Source organism: Lagopus leucura, unplaced genomic scaffold (genome assembly GCF_019238085.1).
Source record: "Lagopus leucura isolate 7727_CA_CO unplaced genomic scaffold, USGS_WTPT01 Super-Scaffold_100015, whole genome shotgun sequence".
Lineage (NCBI taxonomy): Eukaryota > Metazoa > Chordata > Aves > Galliformes > Phasianidae > Lagopus > Lagopus leucura.
This window is the reverse complement of record NW_024962269.1, coordinates 14848717-14868874: the sequence shown is the minus strand read 5'-3', so window position 1 is coordinate 14868874 and position 20158 is coordinate 14848717. Positions and strand designations below refer to the sequence as shown.

General features: G+C 49.3%; 2 protein-coding genes across 3 annotated transcripts in view; one reads left to right on the top strand and one right to left on the bottom strand.

The window, feature by feature from the left end:
• CHSY1 (chondroitin sulfate synthase 1) overlaps nt 1-9735 on the top strand; it is a 60795-nt gene extending 51060 nt beyond the window's left edge. Inside the window, exon 3 of the mRNA XM_042876145.1 lies at nt 6663-9735. Within this exon, the coding sequence (XP_042732079.1) occupies nt 6663-8255 (1593 nt within the window). The 3' untranslated portion in view covers nt 8256-9735. The remainder of the gene's footprint in view (nt 1-6662) is intronic.
• A 2737-nt stretch (nt 9736-12472) lies between these two features.
• The window catches only part of LRRK1 (leucine rich repeat kinase 1), a 67647-nt gene continuing 59961 nt past the window's right edge, over nt 12473-20158 (bottom strand). The window contains exons 32-34 of one of the 2 annotated variants that reach the window (XM_042875947.1): nt 15260-16098; nt 14572-14673; nt 12473-13401 (exon numbers count right to left, since the gene is read on the bottom strand). In XM_042875947.1, the coding sequence (XP_042731881.1) occupies nt 13224-13401; nt 14572-14673; nt 15260-16098 (1119 nt within the window). In that variant the 3' untranslated portion in view covers nt 12473-13223. Of the gene's footprint in view, nt 13402-14571; nt 14674-15259; nt 16099-20158 lie in introns of those variants that run through there. The other variant, XM_042875948.1, reaches the window with a different exon arrangement.

The following is a 20158-nucleotide window of genomic DNA, read 5'->3' as shown; positions in this document are numbered from 1 at the left end:
TCCCTCCCCTCCTCTGAGCAATTATTAAACAATTCTTTTGGCACGGCAGCATGCGCACGGCTCAAATGCACTCTTCAGAACAATGCTGCATGGCTGCAGCCAGCCCTGGAGATCCTCATCCCACGCTGCTCCCCCTGCAGAACGAGCTGGTGGGTGAGGGCTGTGCCTTGTTGATAGCCTCCAAACCAGCTCCAGAAACAATGGCTGTGCTGAAAAACAGGATCAGTGGTGAAGAACCCATTGGAGGATGTTGAAAAAGGACCGTGGAAATCACTGGTGTGCATCATGGATGCTCAAACTCCGTGGGATGATGTGGCTTGCCCTTCCTTTCTGCTACCAAGAAAAAGCTGTGATGTTTTTTCCAATCCACTTTTCTTGAGGAAGGATAGTGGAGCAAGCTCACAGTGTGGAAGGGATGAGGTTTGGAAGGTATCTCCCAAACACTGACCTTCTTGCAGCAGCTCTTCCACCAGCACCTCCAGGGACTGCTGCTGTGGCAGCTATGGGAAAGCTTGCTAGCTAATGAACTCATGGATTTTCCAGTTTCCATGAGGTGCTGGCAGAGCAGTGGCATTGCCATAAGTCCTCAGGAGAGGACGTTGCAGGCAGATTTCTAAAGGTGGTGGTGGAAGATGCTCCAGCACGTTGGAGGTGCTGCTGGCACGGCAGCTCAGAGCTTGGCTCTGTCCTGGTGCTTCTGCTCAGCGTTCCCAGCTCCCCTCTCACCCGTTTCCAAAAGATCTATTCCTGCCACGAGTCTTCACAAGGGATCAGAAACAGAGTATGGACTGCTGCCATAAGGAAAGGCAGCCGGATCCCTCATCTAAAGCACTGCTGCCTGGGCTGGGAGTGCCAAACATCTTGAAAATGAATCCTGGTATTTAAAACCCAACCCGCACCTCACTTGTACACCCATGGAAAAGCTGTGGCTGTAGTTATCGTGAGGCCAAATCTTCGCCTAATTAAATTCACTGTAATCCTGTGAAGGCTCAGAGAGGCTTAGGGCTTTGTGCTGCTTTAAGGCTGTCCTTCAGCCTGGCCCTGCTGCCCCAGCATTGTCCCACGTTACCTGGGCACCATGTACCTCCTGGCTGTGGTGCCCAGTGTGTCACACTGGGAAGCTGTGCTGGTTGTGCTGGGTGATGCCTGGATGTATTGGCCGCAACCCAGGCCCCTGTGAGCAGAGGATTTGTGTCCTGCCCTGTAACAGCAGCTCATGATGGCCTTGCCAAGTATTTGGAGAGCAAAAGGGCTCCTCATCTGGTGTGGTTCTTACAAAATCACTGTGTGTGGAAAGTGGCTCCCAAACAGGAATCTCTGAATGCCACGAACAGAAGTATTTCTAAATGATTACATTACTGCCTCTTGAAAACATATGGTGGAAAGTCACGCGGCGGTCCAGAAGAGGTCTTTTCTTCTGTAGTCCCTTCTTTTCATTTCCAGCATCCAAGAAGTGTTTGCCAGGGTGTCAGAAGCTTTCTGCTCATCATCTCCAAGAAACTGCCCTCCCGGGGTTATGTGCAGCTCCTTGGAATCCTAACGTTGTGTGTGAGGAAGAGCAGATCCAGGCTTCAACGACTGCGCTTGCTCCTTTTGTAGGCCTGTTGAAAGTCCTAATGAAAACCAAGTTTTTCTTGTCCTCTGCCTGTAGCACCGAGAGTCTGCAAAGTGAGGAGTTGACAACAAGGACGAGAAATCCCACGACGCTGTGTGTTTGGTGGGAAAGTCATTTGGCGTCATCCCCAGCCTGGCCTTGAAAAGAATGGCTTCCGGCTCCCCTCAGGGTGCCGTGGGAGGCAGTCCCTATCGGCAGGGCAGAGAGAGCTGAATCACCCCCTGGGCCAGAACCACGTGCAGAATGGCAGCTTTCACCAGGCCGTGTGATGTGCAAATGATGCCGGAAAGAAATCCCAAGTGCACTTCTTCAAGCAATAGCCACGATAATTAGTTATTAGCACCTAGGATGTTCTGCTTCTTTGACAGCAGATATATATGGGATGGAACATTTGTTAATGTTTAGTGGTGTTTTATTTGTTGCTGTTAAATTGGAGCCTTTTGGAAGCACGGCCCAAAGTTGCAGCTGGGTCTCATCGGGTTTGTGCTGTTGAGTCTCGGTTTCCCAAAACGGCACATTCATTTCTACCTGATTTCTCCTGAGGTACTAAAGGCTCTCAGGTCAGATTCTGGTTTGTGCTTTAAAGCCATAATCTGTGCCTCTGAGGAAGCCAAAGGCTTTATGGAGAGCATGATGGCATCTGTGTCCTTTGTGTGTCGGATACACCTGAGGGGAGGACATAGCACGAGGTGAGCAGCACTGGCTTGGGAGAGTTGCCTGTGGTGGATTCATCTTCCTCCTCCTCATTCGCTCAGGTCTGATTCATTTGTCCCCCTTATCCAAAAGCAGAGAGACTTAAGGAAGGATGGCTTGCTTCCCAGTTAATTGGGCCAGGACCCTTATTTTTGTTTAGATTAGGAGTATTTAATGCAAAGCCAGAAGTTCTCCTCTGCAGCATGGCAGGAGGATCCCAGTCATTTCCCAAGCGTGTGGGTTGCTCCCATCTGTAGGTTTGGAGTACAAAGGCTGTCATGCTGAAGATCAGAAGTGAGGTACATGGTGCCAGTTTTGAAGACAGATTAATTTGTGCTGGTTTTCTCCTTCCTGTTGCTAAGTTAGGACTACTTGGGCGTTTGAACCGCATGATCTTTAAGGTCCCTTCCAACCCAAGCCACTCTGTGATTCTGTGTTCTAAAGGCCACTTGGATTGAGACACTATACTAGTAGGTAACTTCTAAGCTTTTCTTCTAGCTTAATGGGAAAGCATGGGGAGAAGGTTAGCTGTTAATTAAACAGTGACTTGGTATTGCTAGCAGAAGATTAAGCTCCAGCAGCAACTCTTCCAGTTTGCAGATGCCTTGACCTCAAGGTTGCTAAATCCCACCTGAGGTCTTGGCAGTGCATTCTGCAGTGCTTTGAGAGGAGAGCAATAGGTGCACAAGGCTTATGGGGGAGGCAGCCCATCCACTCGGTGTCGTGGAAGGAGCAGCAGTTGCACTGGCAAATTGAACTCCCTGCTATCTCCTTCCTGGTGAGCTGCTCCCCACCGAGCAACCTTAGCCAGTTTTCTCATTTTTGAAATTAGTTTGGCTTTGTATTTAAAGCCCATCTCGGGCATTTTGAGGCCTGCCATACAACATGTCTTGTCCACAATTTTCATGAGACTTGTGGGAGCTGTGTTTTCTGGGCTGTGCCAGTACAATCTGGAGCTATGAGAGAAAGCCCTTGGGGGCTAATCCATGGCTGCGGGCCAGTTTCTGCATAAACTGCTCTTATTTTTTAAGTCCATTTTCTCCAGTACACTTTTTTTGGCCTGCAAAAGACTTCTTCATTTAAAATGAAGAACATAACACTCTCTCTTTCAGTTGGTCTTTTGGAGGTGAGCCAGGAGTGCCCACAACAGCTGTACCACAGTTTCAACATTCAGTCTCTAAAGGTTTGGAGAACATTAGGGTTTTTAAGGCTTCAACAGGTCTAGAGTAAATAGTGGTCAATAAAGAGTAGCTCTTCTTTGTATCCCTGCACTCTCAGTGCTCTGTGCTAGAATAAAGCATGCTTAGAATATAATCATTGCAAAATTAATATCCATGAAAGGTTCTTTTTTTTAAAAAAAAGACTCATAGAAAAACCTGTTTCCCCGAAGGCAAGGTTTGCAGGAGTTCAGCTAGCAGGAGGCTTGTCATGGCCATGTGGAAGCTGGCACGTAACGCTGAAGTGAGACAAGTAGGCATGGGCTTGCATCGCTGCATGGGTGTGCTTGGTAGGAGGAACAAGCACATCACAGGTATTCCTTTCTCTGCCTCTTTTCCTGCCCACCAGTCTTACCACAAGAGATACTTAAGGTAATAGGTGGCGTTTGGGACCCAAGTGAAGTAGAAGCTTGCAGTTGGCTGCTGCCCTTGGTGGTGATGGAGCCCAGGGACTGCAGCAAGAAGCAGAACTGAAATGATTGGAGCAGATGGATTCATACTGGTGAAGCCATCAACCTTTGCAGAGGGAGCTGCTCATTTCTTACAGGAATTCACCTGTGGTTTTGCAGACGTGGGTGAGAAAACATGACTCACCAAGGGGCTGCTTCTGGCAAAGGAAAGGGCCTGGGCATGCTTGGGAGCATCGGGTCAACGTCCTGCAGAGGGATGGATTGCCTTGTTGGCTGCTGGCCACTTGGACCTGGCTTGTAGGAAAGCAGTTTGTGAGCTGTGCCCCCTGTAGGGGATGGGTTATCCCCTCTGGTGCCCCGCTTCCCCCATGGCATGCTGCTCATGGATGGAGACGTGGCCACGTCCTGCATGCTGAGAGCCAGGGGATAAGCGGGACGCTGAGGGGAGGCTTCCTGGGAAGAGCACCAGGTGCTGGTCCTGCCCCTCTTGTTGGCTGGCTGTTGTCTCTTTGGCTGGGACAAGGTGGCCATCGGCAGATGCTTGTGCTCTAAATTGCTCTGGGTTGAAGCACTGGTGAAATGGTGCAGAGATCTTTCTTACCTATGTTCAGGTTTCCAAGAGAGCCAGATTTTAGAAGAGGCAGGAGGTTTTCTCAAGTTTCTAGAAGTGAACGTAGGAGGTGAATCCTGCACATTAAGCTTTCTCTTTAGGTATTCTTGCTAATTTTCTTTAGGATGGTTTGCTGGGGATCCCTATCTGTACTTCCAAGGGGAAGTTTTGTAATATTTTTCCCTACCCATCAGTATCCCATTAAAACTTTGTTGTGTAACCTAAAAAAGTTGTTCTGCTTTCATGGTTTCCTCTTGCAGCTAATTCTGAATGCCCTAGATGGCAGTTCGGCAAGAAACGCGTCCAGGCTGCATGGTCTTGATTTTGTTATTGTATAAATTGAAAACAACATTTGAAATTAAATCCTATTGTTAACTTCCCTTGAAATAATAGTTGCCTAATTACATGTTTTAAGAATATTTATCTAATGCCACAATACTTTTCAGAAAGCCTGCACCTATGGTTCTATTGTAGTTAAAATGTCAGTGCAATCTCTGGCTGTGTTTAATACTTCTCGTGCTATATACATTGTGGATAAGTGGAGTAAAATACATGTGTGCTTGGCTGCTTCAGTAATAAATCATGCCTAAGGGACTGACCCTGCATGGGTGTGATGGGAGGTCTGCTGGAGCCCTTGCCAGCAGGCAGCAGCTGGGTGTTACTGGTAGAGGAAGCGGTGCAGGCAGCGGTGTGTGCCCCCAGCAGATTGCTCCTTGCTGCCCGCACTGAGATGCTGAGCCTCAGGTCAAAGTATGCACACATCTGGTTTGTTTTGCTTGCGACAATTGGAGCCAGGTGTGAGCTGATCCCTGAGATTCACTGTCTGTCCACAGCAATGGGAAAAATGCAGCTGACAGCCGAATAAAACAGGGCTTCTGAGTTGGGGCAGCTGGTGGAGGCATCACTTGTGCTGTCTGTGAAAGGCACCTTTCTGGACACGTGATTTTCCTTTGAGTGCGCTACATCGTGGTCGTCAGATCTGGTCTTTTTCTCCTCTGTTTTGATGTTGGCTTTTTAGCTCTTAGCTATCGTTACAGATTTTTTATATGTACTTCATTGACTGCATCACCTATGGTGAATCTTGCTGTTGATAATGAGGTTGGGGCTCTATTAATCAAAGCCGGTGTGCCTGCTCTTCTGACCGTTCAGTGGCATTTTTGATGCAGACTCAACCCATGATTTTCTAGAACATCCCCCTTCTGGGCTGGTGCGCTGGGGTTAGAATTTGCTCCGTCTCTTCGTTTTCCTTTGAGCTCATTTCCCACACTGTCATGCTGGCTCGCGTCTGCCTTCCATTGTATCAACTGTTGCCTGAGCTGCCCAGAAGCATAAAGCTGTTTGCCTGCTTGGCTCATGCGGTGGTTTTCCGCGAGACTTCTGAATCCAATCTGAGCTCACTATCTGGTTGTTTTGAAACAGCAATTTCCATTTGAAGGATCCTTTTATTCTATCGTACGCACGCATCCCGTGCTACGTGTCTACAGGAGCTTCTGCCAGCAATCTCAGGCACTTACTGTTTTACACTGACATTCTAAAACGACAGGGAAGCCGTTGCGTTTTCATCGTTTCTGTATGGCAGTGCAGTGCTTCAATATCACACTTAGCATCCTGACCGGAATGATCAGCACGCTCCATTTTCACGCCTGTAGGCCGTAGTGTAACGCGTGGCTTTCATACCTGAACAGCATTTGGGTGTAATGGAAAAATTGCCATCATACTTACTATATATGGTGTCTTTTTAATTGTTTTTATTATTATTAAAGCCCACGGGAAGCGGGAGCATAGGAGCATAGCGAAGAGTTCTGTACTGGATACCTGGCGATGCTGTGCTGTTGGGAAAAAATGAGCTCAGGATCCATGTACTGCTCAGCTGTTTGCCTGCTCTCTATAGCATGGGCAGTAGTAATCCCCGATCCACAGTAGATGTTTCTTACATTGTTTTACAACAAATAATCCTCTTAATTTCCCTGACTAGCAGCTGGCGTTGCTACAACCTGCGCCTAAAGCCATGAGCAGCTTACTCAGCCTCCTGGCCCTGCGAGCTGGGGCATTCATCCCCATGGGGTTGATGTTCAGCACAGCACTGCAGATGCTAACCTGTCCTTCCTCTCTTCCAGATGCAGCAGCTGTTTTATGAAAACTATGAGCAGAACAAAAAAGGCTACATCAGAGACCTGAGGAACAGCAAAATACACAGAGCCATAACGTTGCACCCGAACAAGAACCCCCCCTACCAGTACAGACTGCACAGCTACATGCTGAGCCGCAAGATAGCAGAGCTGCGTCACCGGACCGTGCAGCTGCACCGAGAAATTGTCCTGATGAGCAAATACAGCAATACAGAAGTCCACAAAGAGGACCTGCAGCTGGGCATGCCACCCTCCTTCATGCGGTTCCAGCCCAGGCACCGGGAGGAGATCCTGGAGTGGGAGTTCCTTACAGGCAAGTACCTGTACTCTGGTGCTGACGGGCAGCCCCCTCGCAGGGGGATGGACTCGTCCCAGCGGGAAGCGCTGGATGACATCGTGATGCAGGTCATGGAGATGATCAACGCGAATGCTAAGACCAGGGGGAGGATCATTGATTTCAAGGAGATACAGTATGGCTATCGCAGGGTAAACCCGATGTATGGAGCAGAGTATGTGCTTGACTTGTTGCTGCTTTACAAAAAACACAAGGGCAAGAAGATGACCGTCCCCGTCAGGAGGCACGCGTACTTGCAGCAGACCTTCAGCAAGATCCAGTTTATGGAGCATGAAGAGATGGACGCCAAAGAGCTGGCCAGCAAAATCAACCAGGATTCTGGGTCCTTGTCTTTCCTCTCCAACTCGCTGAAGATGTTTGTTCCATTCCAGCTCAGCAGATCCAGGGTAGAGAGGAAGGAACTCAAAGACCAGAAGATCAACATCCTGATTCCTCTCTCTGGACGTTTTGATATGTTTGCAAGGTTCATGGGGAATTTTGAGAAGACGTGCCTCATTCCCAACCAGAACGTCAAGCTGGTTGTCCTGCTCTTCAATTCCAACTCCAACCCTGACAAAGCAAAACAGATCGACCTGATGAGAGAGTACCGCTCCAAATACCCCAAGGCTGACATGCAGGTTTTACCGGTGTCCGGGGAGTTCTCGAGGGCACTGGCTCTGGAAGTCGGATCCTCTCAGTTCCAGAACGAGTCTTTACTCTTCTTCTGCGATGTTGACTTAGTGTTTACCACAGAATTCCTCCAGAGGTGTCGAGCCAATACGGTTTTGGGTCAACAAGTATACTTCCCCATCATTTTTAGCCAGTACGATCCAAAGATTGTGTATAGTGGAAAGGTTCCTAGTGACAATCATTTTGCCTTCACCCAGAAAACAGGTTTCTGGAGGAACTATGGCTTTGGTATTACCTGCATTTACAAAGGTGACCTTATTCGAGCAGGGGGCTTTGATGTCTCCATCCAAGGTTGGGGCCTCGAAGACGTTGACCTTTTCAACAAAGTCATTCAAGCCGGCTTAAAAACTTTCCGAAGCCAAGAAATTGGAGTAGTCCACGTGCATCACCCTGTTTTTTGTGACCCTAATCTTGATCCAAAACAATATAAAATGTGCTTGGGGTCCAAAGCTTCCACGTATGGGTCCACACAGCAGCTGGCTGAAATATGGTTTGAAAAAAACGACCCCAGTTTTGGGAAAAGCAGCAATACTAATGGCTCAGTGAGGACAGCCTAATATCCAGCTATGCTGGAAAAGACTTTTTTTTTTAATTATCTAATTTATTTTTGGGAAAATGATTTTTGATAATTCACTTTTAAAAGACCACACAGGATATATTTTAGCAATCGTTGTTGTTTTCTTACAAAGCACTCACTTGGAGAAGGACGAGGCCGTTGGTTTTTCTGTCATTGTCTTTTTGGTTTTGAACGAAAACTGTGATCAGTATTTGCCTTCAGTCCAACCAACCAACCCAACCGTTCCAGAGTTACCTGAGCGAGCTGCAGGCGCCTGACTTGAATTAGAATTCCCTTAGGAACAAAAGACTGTTTCCTACCTTTCCCGTTGCTGGATTCTGTCGCTTGGGAGCTGAGCGCTCGAGGGACAAAGCGCTGCGTCCGAGCGTTCTGTTGTGACCACCGCAGTGCAAAGATTCCAAGTTTTGTTGAGGAGAGCTGTGATTTTTGAAATCGAACCACGTCAGAACAAAGGAATGGGTGCAGGAGGTTTCCCAACAGGCCCACGGTTTGGGTTACGCATGCACTTATTACGGGTGGGCAGCCTGCACCCTGCAGAGCCCAGTGGAAATCTTTGTCTTTTATATTCGGTCCGTATCCGGATCTCACGCGTTAAGAATCCGTGGTAGATTCTGTGTATTATCCTCAACCGCTGTCCTGCACGGAGCTGAGACTGAGAGAGAGGCGGAGGGGAACGGAGGGAACCAGAATCTCTTGCAGAGAAGCAGCAGTGCACCAGGAACAAGGAGAGCTCCCTCGTGAGAACTTTGCAAGCGCTTCTCTACAAAGCGTGCTGCACCCGATGGCGTTACTTGGTCCCATCAGTTACCTGATGTTAATGGGAGCAATTATTACATTCGATTACTAGTTGGCTTTTTTTTTTGTTTTTATTTTTTTCCTGTATCTGATAGACCTTTAATTTATTTAATATCCATTGTTTTAGGTTCTTGACTTTTCCTTGAATATCTGTTAGTCATTTTAATATTTTATATATATATATATGTGTGTGTAAATATATATATATATATATATATTAGGAATGTATTGCATCTTCTCACTGATAAGGTAGTGTACATCGTATTGCAGCAAATGATCTCCAAAGATTACTTTCTAAAATGTTTTGGTTTTTTTTTTAATGGATTTTTTTTTTTTTTTTTTTACCCCCTAAATTTCTTTAACATTTTTTGGAACGATGTCAGAAAAGTGAGGAGTCTTTGTGGTATTTGGAGAGGAACTGCGGATGGGGGAGGCTGAGTACAAGGAAAGGACGACCCCTACGAAGGAACACCTAGCAAGGTTAGAGCAAACATACAAAATAAAGTGCCTTAAAGCCAGAAAGGGAACCCTTTACACTGAGACTTACGCAGTGAATGGCCGTTGTCATTGAAGCAGGTGATGTATCGGGACCCACCTACCTGTAAATATCTTGCTCAGCAGAAACAAACAATAAAAACCAGCGAACAATATATTTTTCTATCGTATCCTCCAGCACCATTTTGTCTCATTGTTCTCAGTCCCACTTTGCCTACTCTTTGGGAAGTGGAGAATAGCGAAAGAAAGGAGAGAAACCAGTGCTGAGGTTGTTGCCACGTTGGAGGGGATCTTATGGAGCAATTGCTATTCTGGTAGAAAAAAATAACCATTGTTTACACGTGTATGGAATATGAACTGCAGTTAGTGTAGAGTCAGTGTCTTTTAGATGTTCATCGTTTTTTGGTGACAGTCCCAAGGATGTAGGTACTTGGATGGATTCAGTGCATGGAATTTTTCTTTTTTTTTTTTTTTAAAGACTTGCTTCTAAGATGCAATAAAGGTTTTTTGTTTTTTTTTTATTTGCAATCGTAGCTCCTGCTGTCGTCTACCTCAGTTTGTCCCTGTTCACCAGCGTGGACGCGGGGGGGAGGGGATGCTGCAGGGATCTGGCGTGGGGTGAGCCTTGGGCTTAGCTTTGGGGTGGGTGGGAGCCACCACTGCTGGGTCTGATGCCTTCCCCGGTGCTTTTTGATCCTTTTTCCACTGGTTTTGCAGCTCCTAGAGAGCACAGAATCATTCAGGTTTGAAAAGGCCACTAAGATCACCTCATCTAACCATGGATAGATGTCTGCAGGCATGCCTGTACATGTAAAATGCACGCTGTGTTTATTAAAGTTGATGATTATGTCAGGTTTTATTCAGGCTGTAAAAGCAGAAAGCGCGTTAAGCGGAAAAAGCCCTTGAACAAAAAGCCCCCATCTGGTGCTGGGGTTTTGTTTGGTTGCTGCAGTTCAGCTTTGGTTCCCACACTGGCCAGAGGGGCACTAAAAGTGAGGTTTACACCCAGGCTGGAGTCAGCTTTCGAGGCCCCACGTCTTAATTGAGCGCATCATTTGTGGACTCACAGCTTCAAAGTAATCATTTAAAAGATCAGTTTTCAATTACAGCCATCTATGATAAATTCTAACCTTACAAAAACCATTTTATACTGAAGAAAGTAATTTTGCTGCCCGAGTGAGGGAGGCTGAGCAGGTGGAAGTCGTCAGCTCTCAGGTGCTGACCCAACTTTTCATCGACACCACTGCTGGAACGCTTTGCTCCTAACTTACCACACGTGTTTGGTGCAGGGAGAGGTTTACTAACATCTGAGCTGTGAATTAGTGCAGAAGTCACGAGCATTTGCCCACGAGAGCTGTTTGGAAACGTCTCACAGCACTTTGCCATGGGCAGATGGGCAGTGAGCCCCTGCCGTGAGGCATGGCTATGAGCAGGGTGAAAAAATAAGATGGAATTAGCTTCAAGAAAAGAAGGGGCTGCCTAGCAGGCTGGCTGCATTTGCCTTCACACTTTAATTCAGTAAAACCCTCGGCTTTAATTGCCCTGAATCAGCTCCAGTTTCCAGCAAGCAGGGGTCCCAGTGCAGGGAGCTTCGCCAGGCCTGCTCTGCTTCTCTGTCTCCTTGGAGAACAAAGACAAAAGGAAAAATCAAAGCCACTCCTCTGTCCTTTGTTGACATTTCAAGAAGGCTCCTACAAAGGGAATAGTTTAAGTCATCTGAGTGATGCCCTGATAAAGCAAACACACAAAGCAAACAGGAGATAATGGCTGGTGACTGCAGTGGCCTTGGCTCTGCAGGTGGCATTTGGGGCGTCTCAGCAGCACAAGATGGGCCCCAGGCAGCTCCGCAGGGCTGGACAGGAGGGCAGCAGCCACAGGATCCCTTCGCCAACCCTATCCCTCATCCCCTTCATCATCTCCATCCTATTTCCATTCCCTTTTCCATCCTCTTCCCCTTCCCGTTTCCATCCCGATTCACTTCTCCATCCCTCAAGTCTATTCCCATCACCAGTCTATCACCACTCCCTTCCTGCTACCATCCTCATCTCATCCCCATTCCCTTCTCATCCCATCCATGTTCCTATCCCTTCCCCTTCCCCATCCCAGTTGAGACATCCCCTGACAGAACTCTGCTCCCTGGACACGGGTGACAGCATCTTCCAATCCCATTCACTCCATTGTGGTTTCCTTTGGTTCTGTTCTGCAGTGCAGGTGCTGCAGTCCTGTGCCCAGCATACAGCCCAGCTGGGTGCTGCTGCCTCCTGTTTTAGGGTCTCCCCCTTAAAAAAAGGCTGAGAAGAGCCTCAGTGCCACCTTCAGCTGAAAATACACTTTTAAGTCCCAAAACTGCACTGAGTCGCCCACAGGAAGGTCAAGTGTCCACAGCAAGCTCCAGCAGCAGCCAGACACCGGGGTTATGGGAACAAGACTGCTGAGAAGCAGATTTCAGGCTCTAATCCCACACTCCCAGCCCACTGCCGCCCACCAGGATGCACTCGCTCCCAGCAGCATCAGCTCTCCTAGCAGCTCCAGCCCTCAGCTCCCTTTTTTCCTGGCAGCAGGACTTCCAGAGTAGCCACTTTACGATGTGTCTGGGGCAGGCAGCGGTGCTCACGTTCAGTAACAGCAGGACAAAGGCAGCTTTGTGCCCACTGAGGTGATGCTGAGGTTGGGGCTGGAGTTGTGGGGCAAAGGCCAGCCTGGGATGTAGAACATAAAGCTGTGCCTGGGGTGCTCAGGGCAATGCGGAGCCACTGTGGCTCTTCCCAGCAGTGGTTTTGCAAACAATACACACAACCAGATGAAGCTGGAAGTCACCACCAGGTGCCAGGCATCAGAATCACGTGCTGCAAACCTGAACCCTGCAGCAGATTGCCCACCACAAATGCCTGTGTCACGGTGCCAAGGTAGGGAGGAATCTGTTTATTTGAAGATAGCCCTCTTCAGAGACAAAGTGTGTTGTAGCAGCCTGCAACAGGGATGTGAACCAGACCTCGGCCCACGCAGCCGATGCTCACACAAGTTTCTTGGAATAGAAAAACAAAAAATGTCCAAACTGTACACCTTTACACAGGGCACGGAGCCAGGCTCCTTTTACAACGCTGTACATGCTCAGAATTAGGAAGTGCAACTCAGAGCCAATAAAACATCCTAGGCCACTAATGAAGACAAACTAAAAGCTGCAGCGGCGGAAGCTGAGCAGATACACAGGCAAATGAAGCTTATTGTGCTCCTGCTACTCCAGAGTGTAGTTACCGAGAGAAAGAGGAGAAAAACAAAGGCAGCTTATGGGCTTCCCTGGTCACAGAGCTCTCCCTTCTCTCCCATCAGGAAGTAGCTGTCAGCCCAAGTGGCTTTGCTTTGTATCAGCTCTATTTTACAACTGACTTTGCAGGAGTGCAATTCAATAGCTCACTCACTCCCGGAGCTGCAGCCACCTCCTGTTCTCAGCTGCAGGGAGAGCGCCGAGCACCCATATCCTGCCCCTGCTGGGCTGTCCCCAAAGCCCTGCTGGGTTCTGCTGCCAAAACCCCATGGAGCTCTTTAGCAGCAAAACAGCGGTACCCTGTGCACCCCATCCCCTCCCCGTGTGGGGCTGTATGCTCAGGGGAGGATGCTTCCCTCTTCCATCAGCCCTCGGTTTCCAGTGCCACAAGCACTACCTCCTCTTCCTCATGCAAGTTTCAAGCCGTCCCAGCTCTTCGTAGGCCTGGTAGAAAACGTCAAAGTCTCTGGCACTCCAGCCCCTCCAGACAGCCAGGCACCACTCAGTGTTTTCATTCTGAAAGCAGCACACAACCATGTCCTTTGCTACGAGAGCAGCATCCACCAGCGTCCTGGGGAAGGAAGAGCAGAAAATGGCATCAGGGCGGATTGCAGCCCCACTAAGCAGCAGGACCCATTAATCCCAGAGGCACTGATTCACAGGCTGTCCTTTCCAGCTGGTGAATCTCTTTCTATAAGCTGCAAATCCTTGAGAAGGGAGAGCATAGCAAAGGGAGGAACGAGAAACCACACTGTGGTGAAAGCAAGCAGTTCAGTGACATGGGAAAAGATTTCATAAGGGATTCCAGTGCCCAAACCTGACACTACATGCACAAGCCTGCCACGACATTCTGAAGTTGCTGATAACATCCTGATTTGCTCAATTCCTGCTGCCATCTGGGCATTTCCAGAGCAGCCTCCAGCCCAAGCGAGTGACAGGCTTGGATGGGGTGGGATGCATCAGACAGCAGTGCTGTGAGGTGAGCCAGTGGCAGCCCCAGCCCAGCCCCAATGGCTGTGGCTCTGCACCTAATTTCCCCTAATTCTTTTTAACAGTTGGCTAAAATAAAGTCAAGCCTACAGTCAGGAATTGCCCGACTCTCAACTAACTGATAAAAATGCTCCGTGAACAAGGCGAGGGAAAGGCAGGAGCACTTTGATCTCATGCTGTGTTTGCCCAGTGGTAATAAATGGTCATTTATAATCCTTAGCGGTGCTTAACCTCCATTTGTTTGGACATAAATAGTACAATCCCAGACTGGTATTTAAGTGATCAGCAGGAGCACCCCCATCTCCCCAGCAGCTATTTATTTATCTGGACTCTCGTTTGCTGGAGGAAACCTTCTACATTAACGTATAGAACTGCTTTCCCCCGTGCTCTTGGAGCCGTCCCCTGGCCTGTCACTGCTGACAGCACAAAGGTGTTCATTTAGAGCCAGAACTTCAACCTGATCCACATGAATGAAGCCACAGACAAGCGCTGCACTCTGCATAAATACACTACTTGTTCCTAACACAGGGCCGGAGCCTGCCAAGCTCCAGCCATCTCCTGCCAGGTGCCGGTGCCCTCCGAGTACCTGGAGGCAGCAGCAGGCAGGATCAGATCGACACTGGGCTCTGCCCATCACGTTACTGGGCACCGGGTGACTTTTGGAGACCAGGTTGTGGTCACAGCATCTCACCCTCACCTCTGCAACCCATCCCCTTGTGCCCCTGGGAGCCGGTGCCCAACTCAGCCTCACCCATAGGGAGCCAGCTCCCCGGCCTTCAGCACGGCGATCACTCGGCCCCGCTGCATGCCCGATTCCTTCTCCAGTCCAATCACGATGATATCCCCTCCTCTCCTGCAAGAGAAAGGAGGGAGATTGCACACACACACTCTGCAATGGGGACTGCTGGCAGCTGAGCAAATCCCATGTTGGATACCCATCCTCTCTGCTGCAACTCCTCCTATAGTGACAGGGATTTCTGCAGGGAAGGGGCACTGCTGTGTCACCAAGAAGTGACTGAATCTGCTGCAGTAAGAACCCCTATAGCTGGCAAATCACATTTCCAGCAGTTCTGAGCAACTCAACAGGAGGCAGCGGGACGTGCCAGCACCACATCCGAGCAAGGAAGCTGCCTGCTGTTCTTTGTTTCCTCAGTAGCCAGGGTAACTGGGTGTCGAGCTCACCATCCACTATTCCATTCTGCTGAAATCAATCTCACGAGGCCTCAGATGCAGCCATTCTGCCCATCACCAGATATCTTTAAAAACGAGCGGAGAAATGGATGTGCTATTGTACTACGAACACAATTTCTTAGTGATGACTTTCTGGATAGCTGAGTCAAAATAAGCATGCAAAGTTCCTGAATTACCTGCAGCTAATCTCTCACTACTCAGCCCAGGAGGGATTTGGCTCAAGCCGTCCTGGTAAGCAACCCACTTACCTGGGGATCCATATGAGGTCTTTAACAGGCAGAATCTTGATGGCTTGCAGATGCTGCGAGTTGTCACCTGTAGGCACAGCATCGTGATCCGGGGAAGGCTTCAGTTCATGAAATTTGCCCGACTCCTCGAAATCTGTGGAGAGTGGAGCACTGGAAGAGCTGGTGGGTGAGCTGGGCAGGCTGGAGGGGCAGCGGGTTAACCTGTTGGGAGGTGAGGAGGAGGAGTAGGAGGACACGGAGCAATAATCCGTGAGCGAGTCCTGGTGGCTGAGGATCTGGGTGCCAACCTCGGGGCTGTAGATGATGCTCATGTCCTCCAGCAAGTTCCCCTCCAGTGCTCCGGGGTTGACAGGAGCAGTAGCAGGAATGGCTGGGGCAGGCTGCTGGATGGCAAACATGTCTCTGAGAGGGCTGCAGTCCCCGCAGAAGTAGCGTGCACAGAGCTGGTAGGTGGCGGCGTGGTACATCACCAAGAAGTTACTCTTCTCGTCCAGACACCACACCACCTCCTCCCCGTGGCACTCCGAGTTGCAGGCAATGGATGAGATGGCAGACGGCGGGCTGAAGGGCTCCAGCCTCCTGCTGATCTCCATCACGGCGCAGTCGATGACGAGGACGCCAGGCCCGTTGCTGTACCACACCTCCATGCCGCTGTTGGTGATCTCCATGGCCCTCACCGGGTACGGGTTCTGCCGCGGGTCATCATCGGGAATGTTGAATTTGGACCTGTTGGCTGTGTGGGAGCACAGGTAGGAGCAGCTGTCTGCTGGGATGCCCTGGGCCACTGAGAACACTGCTACGAGTCCATCCGACAGACCGGCCAGCACCATGTACGAGTTCTGCAAGAAACAGTTGGCAGATTCTCTCCAGATTCTTTACTTCTCCGCCAGACAAAAGCTTTCAATCCCCAAGGCGCTGACTGCCCGTCACAATTCTATAAGTGTGCCAGTAACTTACCCCAGATCACTCAGCGATAACAGCAACATAAAAAGAAGCTGTTACACAGAAGCTGCTGCAGAGCCATACTCCTCTCACCCAGTATTACCTCTCTCTTTATTGGCAAGGGAGGATAGACAGGCCTGGCAGCCTGCCCCCAAGGTTAACAAATTCAAGCTGGAACCCGTTCAGAGGCAGCCATCGTGATCCTAGGAATCCAGCTGTAGAAACCCGGCTCATATCCAGAAAGGAGTAAAGCACAGTGAAGCTATTGCTATCAGTCAAGGAGAGGAACGGAAGCAATGCAGGAGGAAATGGAAAGAGGGAGATGGTCCTTCAGCCAATGCCGGCGCACAGCGATCACTCCGCGCTCAACCACTGTGCTCCTCCCAGAGATGTGCCCTGGGTGTGGGATCGCAGGCAGTGTTCCCAGTGCCAGGCACAAAAACACTGCCAGGTGCCCGAGCACACCGCAGGTAGATCACATCCTGCCCTGGGATGTGCTGGCTGCAGTGGGGACCGCCACGTCCCTGTATGGGAGGCTGGCAAGAAGGCCATGGCTCAGTGCATCCCCAGCACCTCCTGCTCAGTGAGGCGGTGCAGAGGGCTGTGAAACAGGCTGGGAAATGGGACTCTCGGGAATTAACTCCCCGTGACCTCAGGGCTGTACCAGAAACTCCCCATCTGTGCAGCAGATAAAACAATACCTACCTCAAAGGGCCTTTATTTCCTCCCTGTGGAGCAATAAATTCAAAAGAAAAAAAAAAAAGAAAAAAAAGACCCTTTGCCCAGGGCTTACTCACTGCTGTTACAAACCAAAAGCAAATGGAACCAAAGAACACAGCAGACCTGGCATCACCCCTGGCTGCTCTGAAGCCAGTGGAAACCTTCAGGGCTTGTGGCTGTGCCAGCCCCGTGAGATGGGTCTGGGTCCACGGAGGCCAAAATCAGTACCTTGAGCTGCTCTCAAATACCAAGGGGCAGATAGCACGGGGATATTAGTTTAATGGATAGCACTGTTTGCAAGGTTCATTAAGAGTCTTGGATTAAACCATTCTATCTGCACACACAGTATGAGTTAAGCCATCAGCATGCTGCACTCCTATGACTAATCCAAATCACAGCAGAATTTTACAGTAATGGGAAAAACTGGGGAAGCAAGTGGAAAGTTGTGAAATGGGACTTGGACTCCAACTCAGCCCGGTCCCAATCCTCTAACCACTAATTAAAAGAAACCCAAGTGGCCTGCAGTGCTCGGTGCCACGTCCCCACTGCCAAGTGGATCTGGTGCAAAGGTTCTTAGACATGGACCTGCCAGGGGGTTGTATCAAGAGGCTGGAACACGGCATGATGCTTTGCACGAGCTGGGTTTCAGCTTTTTTTCTGCCTTTGGAAAAGAGTTCTATTATTTAAAACAGAACAAAGCAAAGCAGAACAGCTCACATCTCTCTGCTGAAAATGGTCCAATGTTTTCAGACCAAAGGACCCCGCATAGCAAGTATTTCATATTAAAAATGGAACACCTGAAATCAAACGGTCACATTTCATTGCTCCGATGGCCTTCAGAAAATTATTGCCCAGTTTCATTATCAGGCACATTTTAAGAGGGTGAGGAGCTCCCCAGTGCTGTGGCTGCACTGCTTGAATGCAACATGGGTGTGCCAACCTGAGCTGCTGCTAGCATGGCACACAGCACTATTACAGCCTGCTCTGGGATTCTGTCTCGCTTGCTTTGTAAATGCTGGATTATCCAAGCACAGCCCTCAAAAAATATATATACATATATATTGCCATTTTCTTGATGAGTGTCAGCCACTGCAGAACAATCTAGATTCCTTCTGGAGATCTGGTGGGAGGCAACCAGCCCATGGCAGGGGGTGGGATTGGGAGAACAACACTGCAGAGCTGCATCATTTATACCACCTCAGTTTTAAGGATTATGCCAGATTTTAGCCTGGCTAGCCTACAGTGGAAGCAAACCTGACAGGTACCTGATGCTTTGGGGCACTCATTGCTCACAGTCTCTGCTATCAGGATTTGCTTCATTCCAGCCATTGCCGTTATCACTTCGCTTGGGAAAAGAGGAGTAAGAACTCAGACCCCGGGAAATGCCCCCTACCTGCCATCTCTGGCCTAGCAGAGACCACGAGAGGGGCACTGCCGAGGCTGCCCAGGCGCTACCAGATGTTATGGGGTGCTGGTGGGGCAGGGCAGCGTGGCAAAGCCCTCAGACCCAGGCTATTGCAACAGCGACCAGAGATGGGCAGTGCAGCAGGCTCCAGAAACCTTAAGTAACTTTCTCAGAATTCATTTTCAACATTCGAGCTCAGCAAAGAGCCAACAAAAACACGCAGCAACAAAACTGCATTTGAAGCGCGCGTCCTGCCAGCAGCCCTGCTGTGCCAGCAAGGAAGGCCTTGGAGCGCGGCTGTGATGGGATGCGATGGGCAGCACAGAGGGTGAGCTGGCTCCAGACATCCTGTCCTTGTGGCTAAAGACAGGAGCAGCTGGGACAGCCACAAGGAGCAGGTTAAAAACCCAAAATGGCCTCGGTCACCTCCTCCCTCCTTCCCACAGGGTCTGGCACTGCTGGCACTGAGCACTGCAGCCTTTAAATGCAGCTTTTGTTTTCATGAGTTCCAGGTTGCTGCAGGAGGCTGGAGGGTTGCACCCATACACATCTCTCTCCCCCAGAAACCACACAACAAAAAAGCTTAAAACTGTACAAGACTTTTCCTTGGCGGGTGAGATTTGGATTCTGGGCCCCTCTCCGCTGCCTTTAAGTTTCCATGATGCTTCCTTTGGATGAGAAACCAAGTTTTGGAAACTGTTTCTTTTGGATCAGCCTTCCCAAGGCAGTCATAAAGAATTCCCCTTCCCAGCAACATCCCTCAGCAGCTCTCTGACTGCGAGTTACCTCACATCTCATCAGCTGAAGGCTTTCTTCCCAGAGAAACGCGAGCAATTCTTTCCTCCAGCAGGCAATAATTACTGTGTGATAACTCTGATACAACTCTGTGCTGTACAGGGGGTTTGACAAGTGTAAGCTTTCCATTTTGCTTTATGGGAAGAACTGGCTGCTTCGAAAAATGGCTTAGTTTCTTGCCAGCCTGGTCTGTACATCCCCACGGCTGCTGCTCTGGCTGTTCCACTGCCAAGTTCATTCATAGAAAGGAGAGAGGAAAAAGTAAGTGCAATAAAGCAAGGAGTGCAGCAAAGGGATGTGGATTTCTGGAAGGTTGGGTAGGGTCGGGGGAGGAAGGGAGGTGTCTAGACTCAATATTACTATTGTAGAGCCTGGCATTATTTATGACATTTTCTAGGCAAGCCACAAACTGAAAATAGAAACCAGGAGACATAAAGCCACTTGTAACCCCTAAGGAATGGCTTTGCAAGCTGTGTGACAGTGGAAAAGCTGAAAAGTGAAAGACTCGTTCGACTATCCTGGACAAAACCTCAAGCAGCACGAAAAAGAAATTTACCCTACACGTCAGAAATGAAACTGCACAGTGGAGAAACGCTGCAGACATGGGAGCCAAAGAAAGCCAACAGACGCAGCCTCCCGACGGGTGAAACTCGTCCCTTTGCCAACTTCAGCTCTGTGCCCTCCTTCAGTTCTCCTCACACCATGTTTGGAAGTCAAGTGGTACACCTTACACTAACCATCTGCCCTGGATGCAGACAGCAGTCTGAGCAGACCAGCCAGAAATGGACAATAATGTGAAAGAACACGTGGGATTAAACAGCTCTGCGGCCACCGTGAGAACTGCTCCATGTCGAGCTTTTAGCCTTAGACAGCCTGCTGGCATCTGCAAAAACTTCATGGTCACCATTAACGTTGGAGTATAATTATGTGTTTTCACTCGAGGTGCTGTAGGCAAACCGGAGGTAATTTAGCCCCAGAGCAGTTTTTATACATCCCCCAGACTTGCCCGCAATAGGCAGTAATGTCAGATTCCTCTT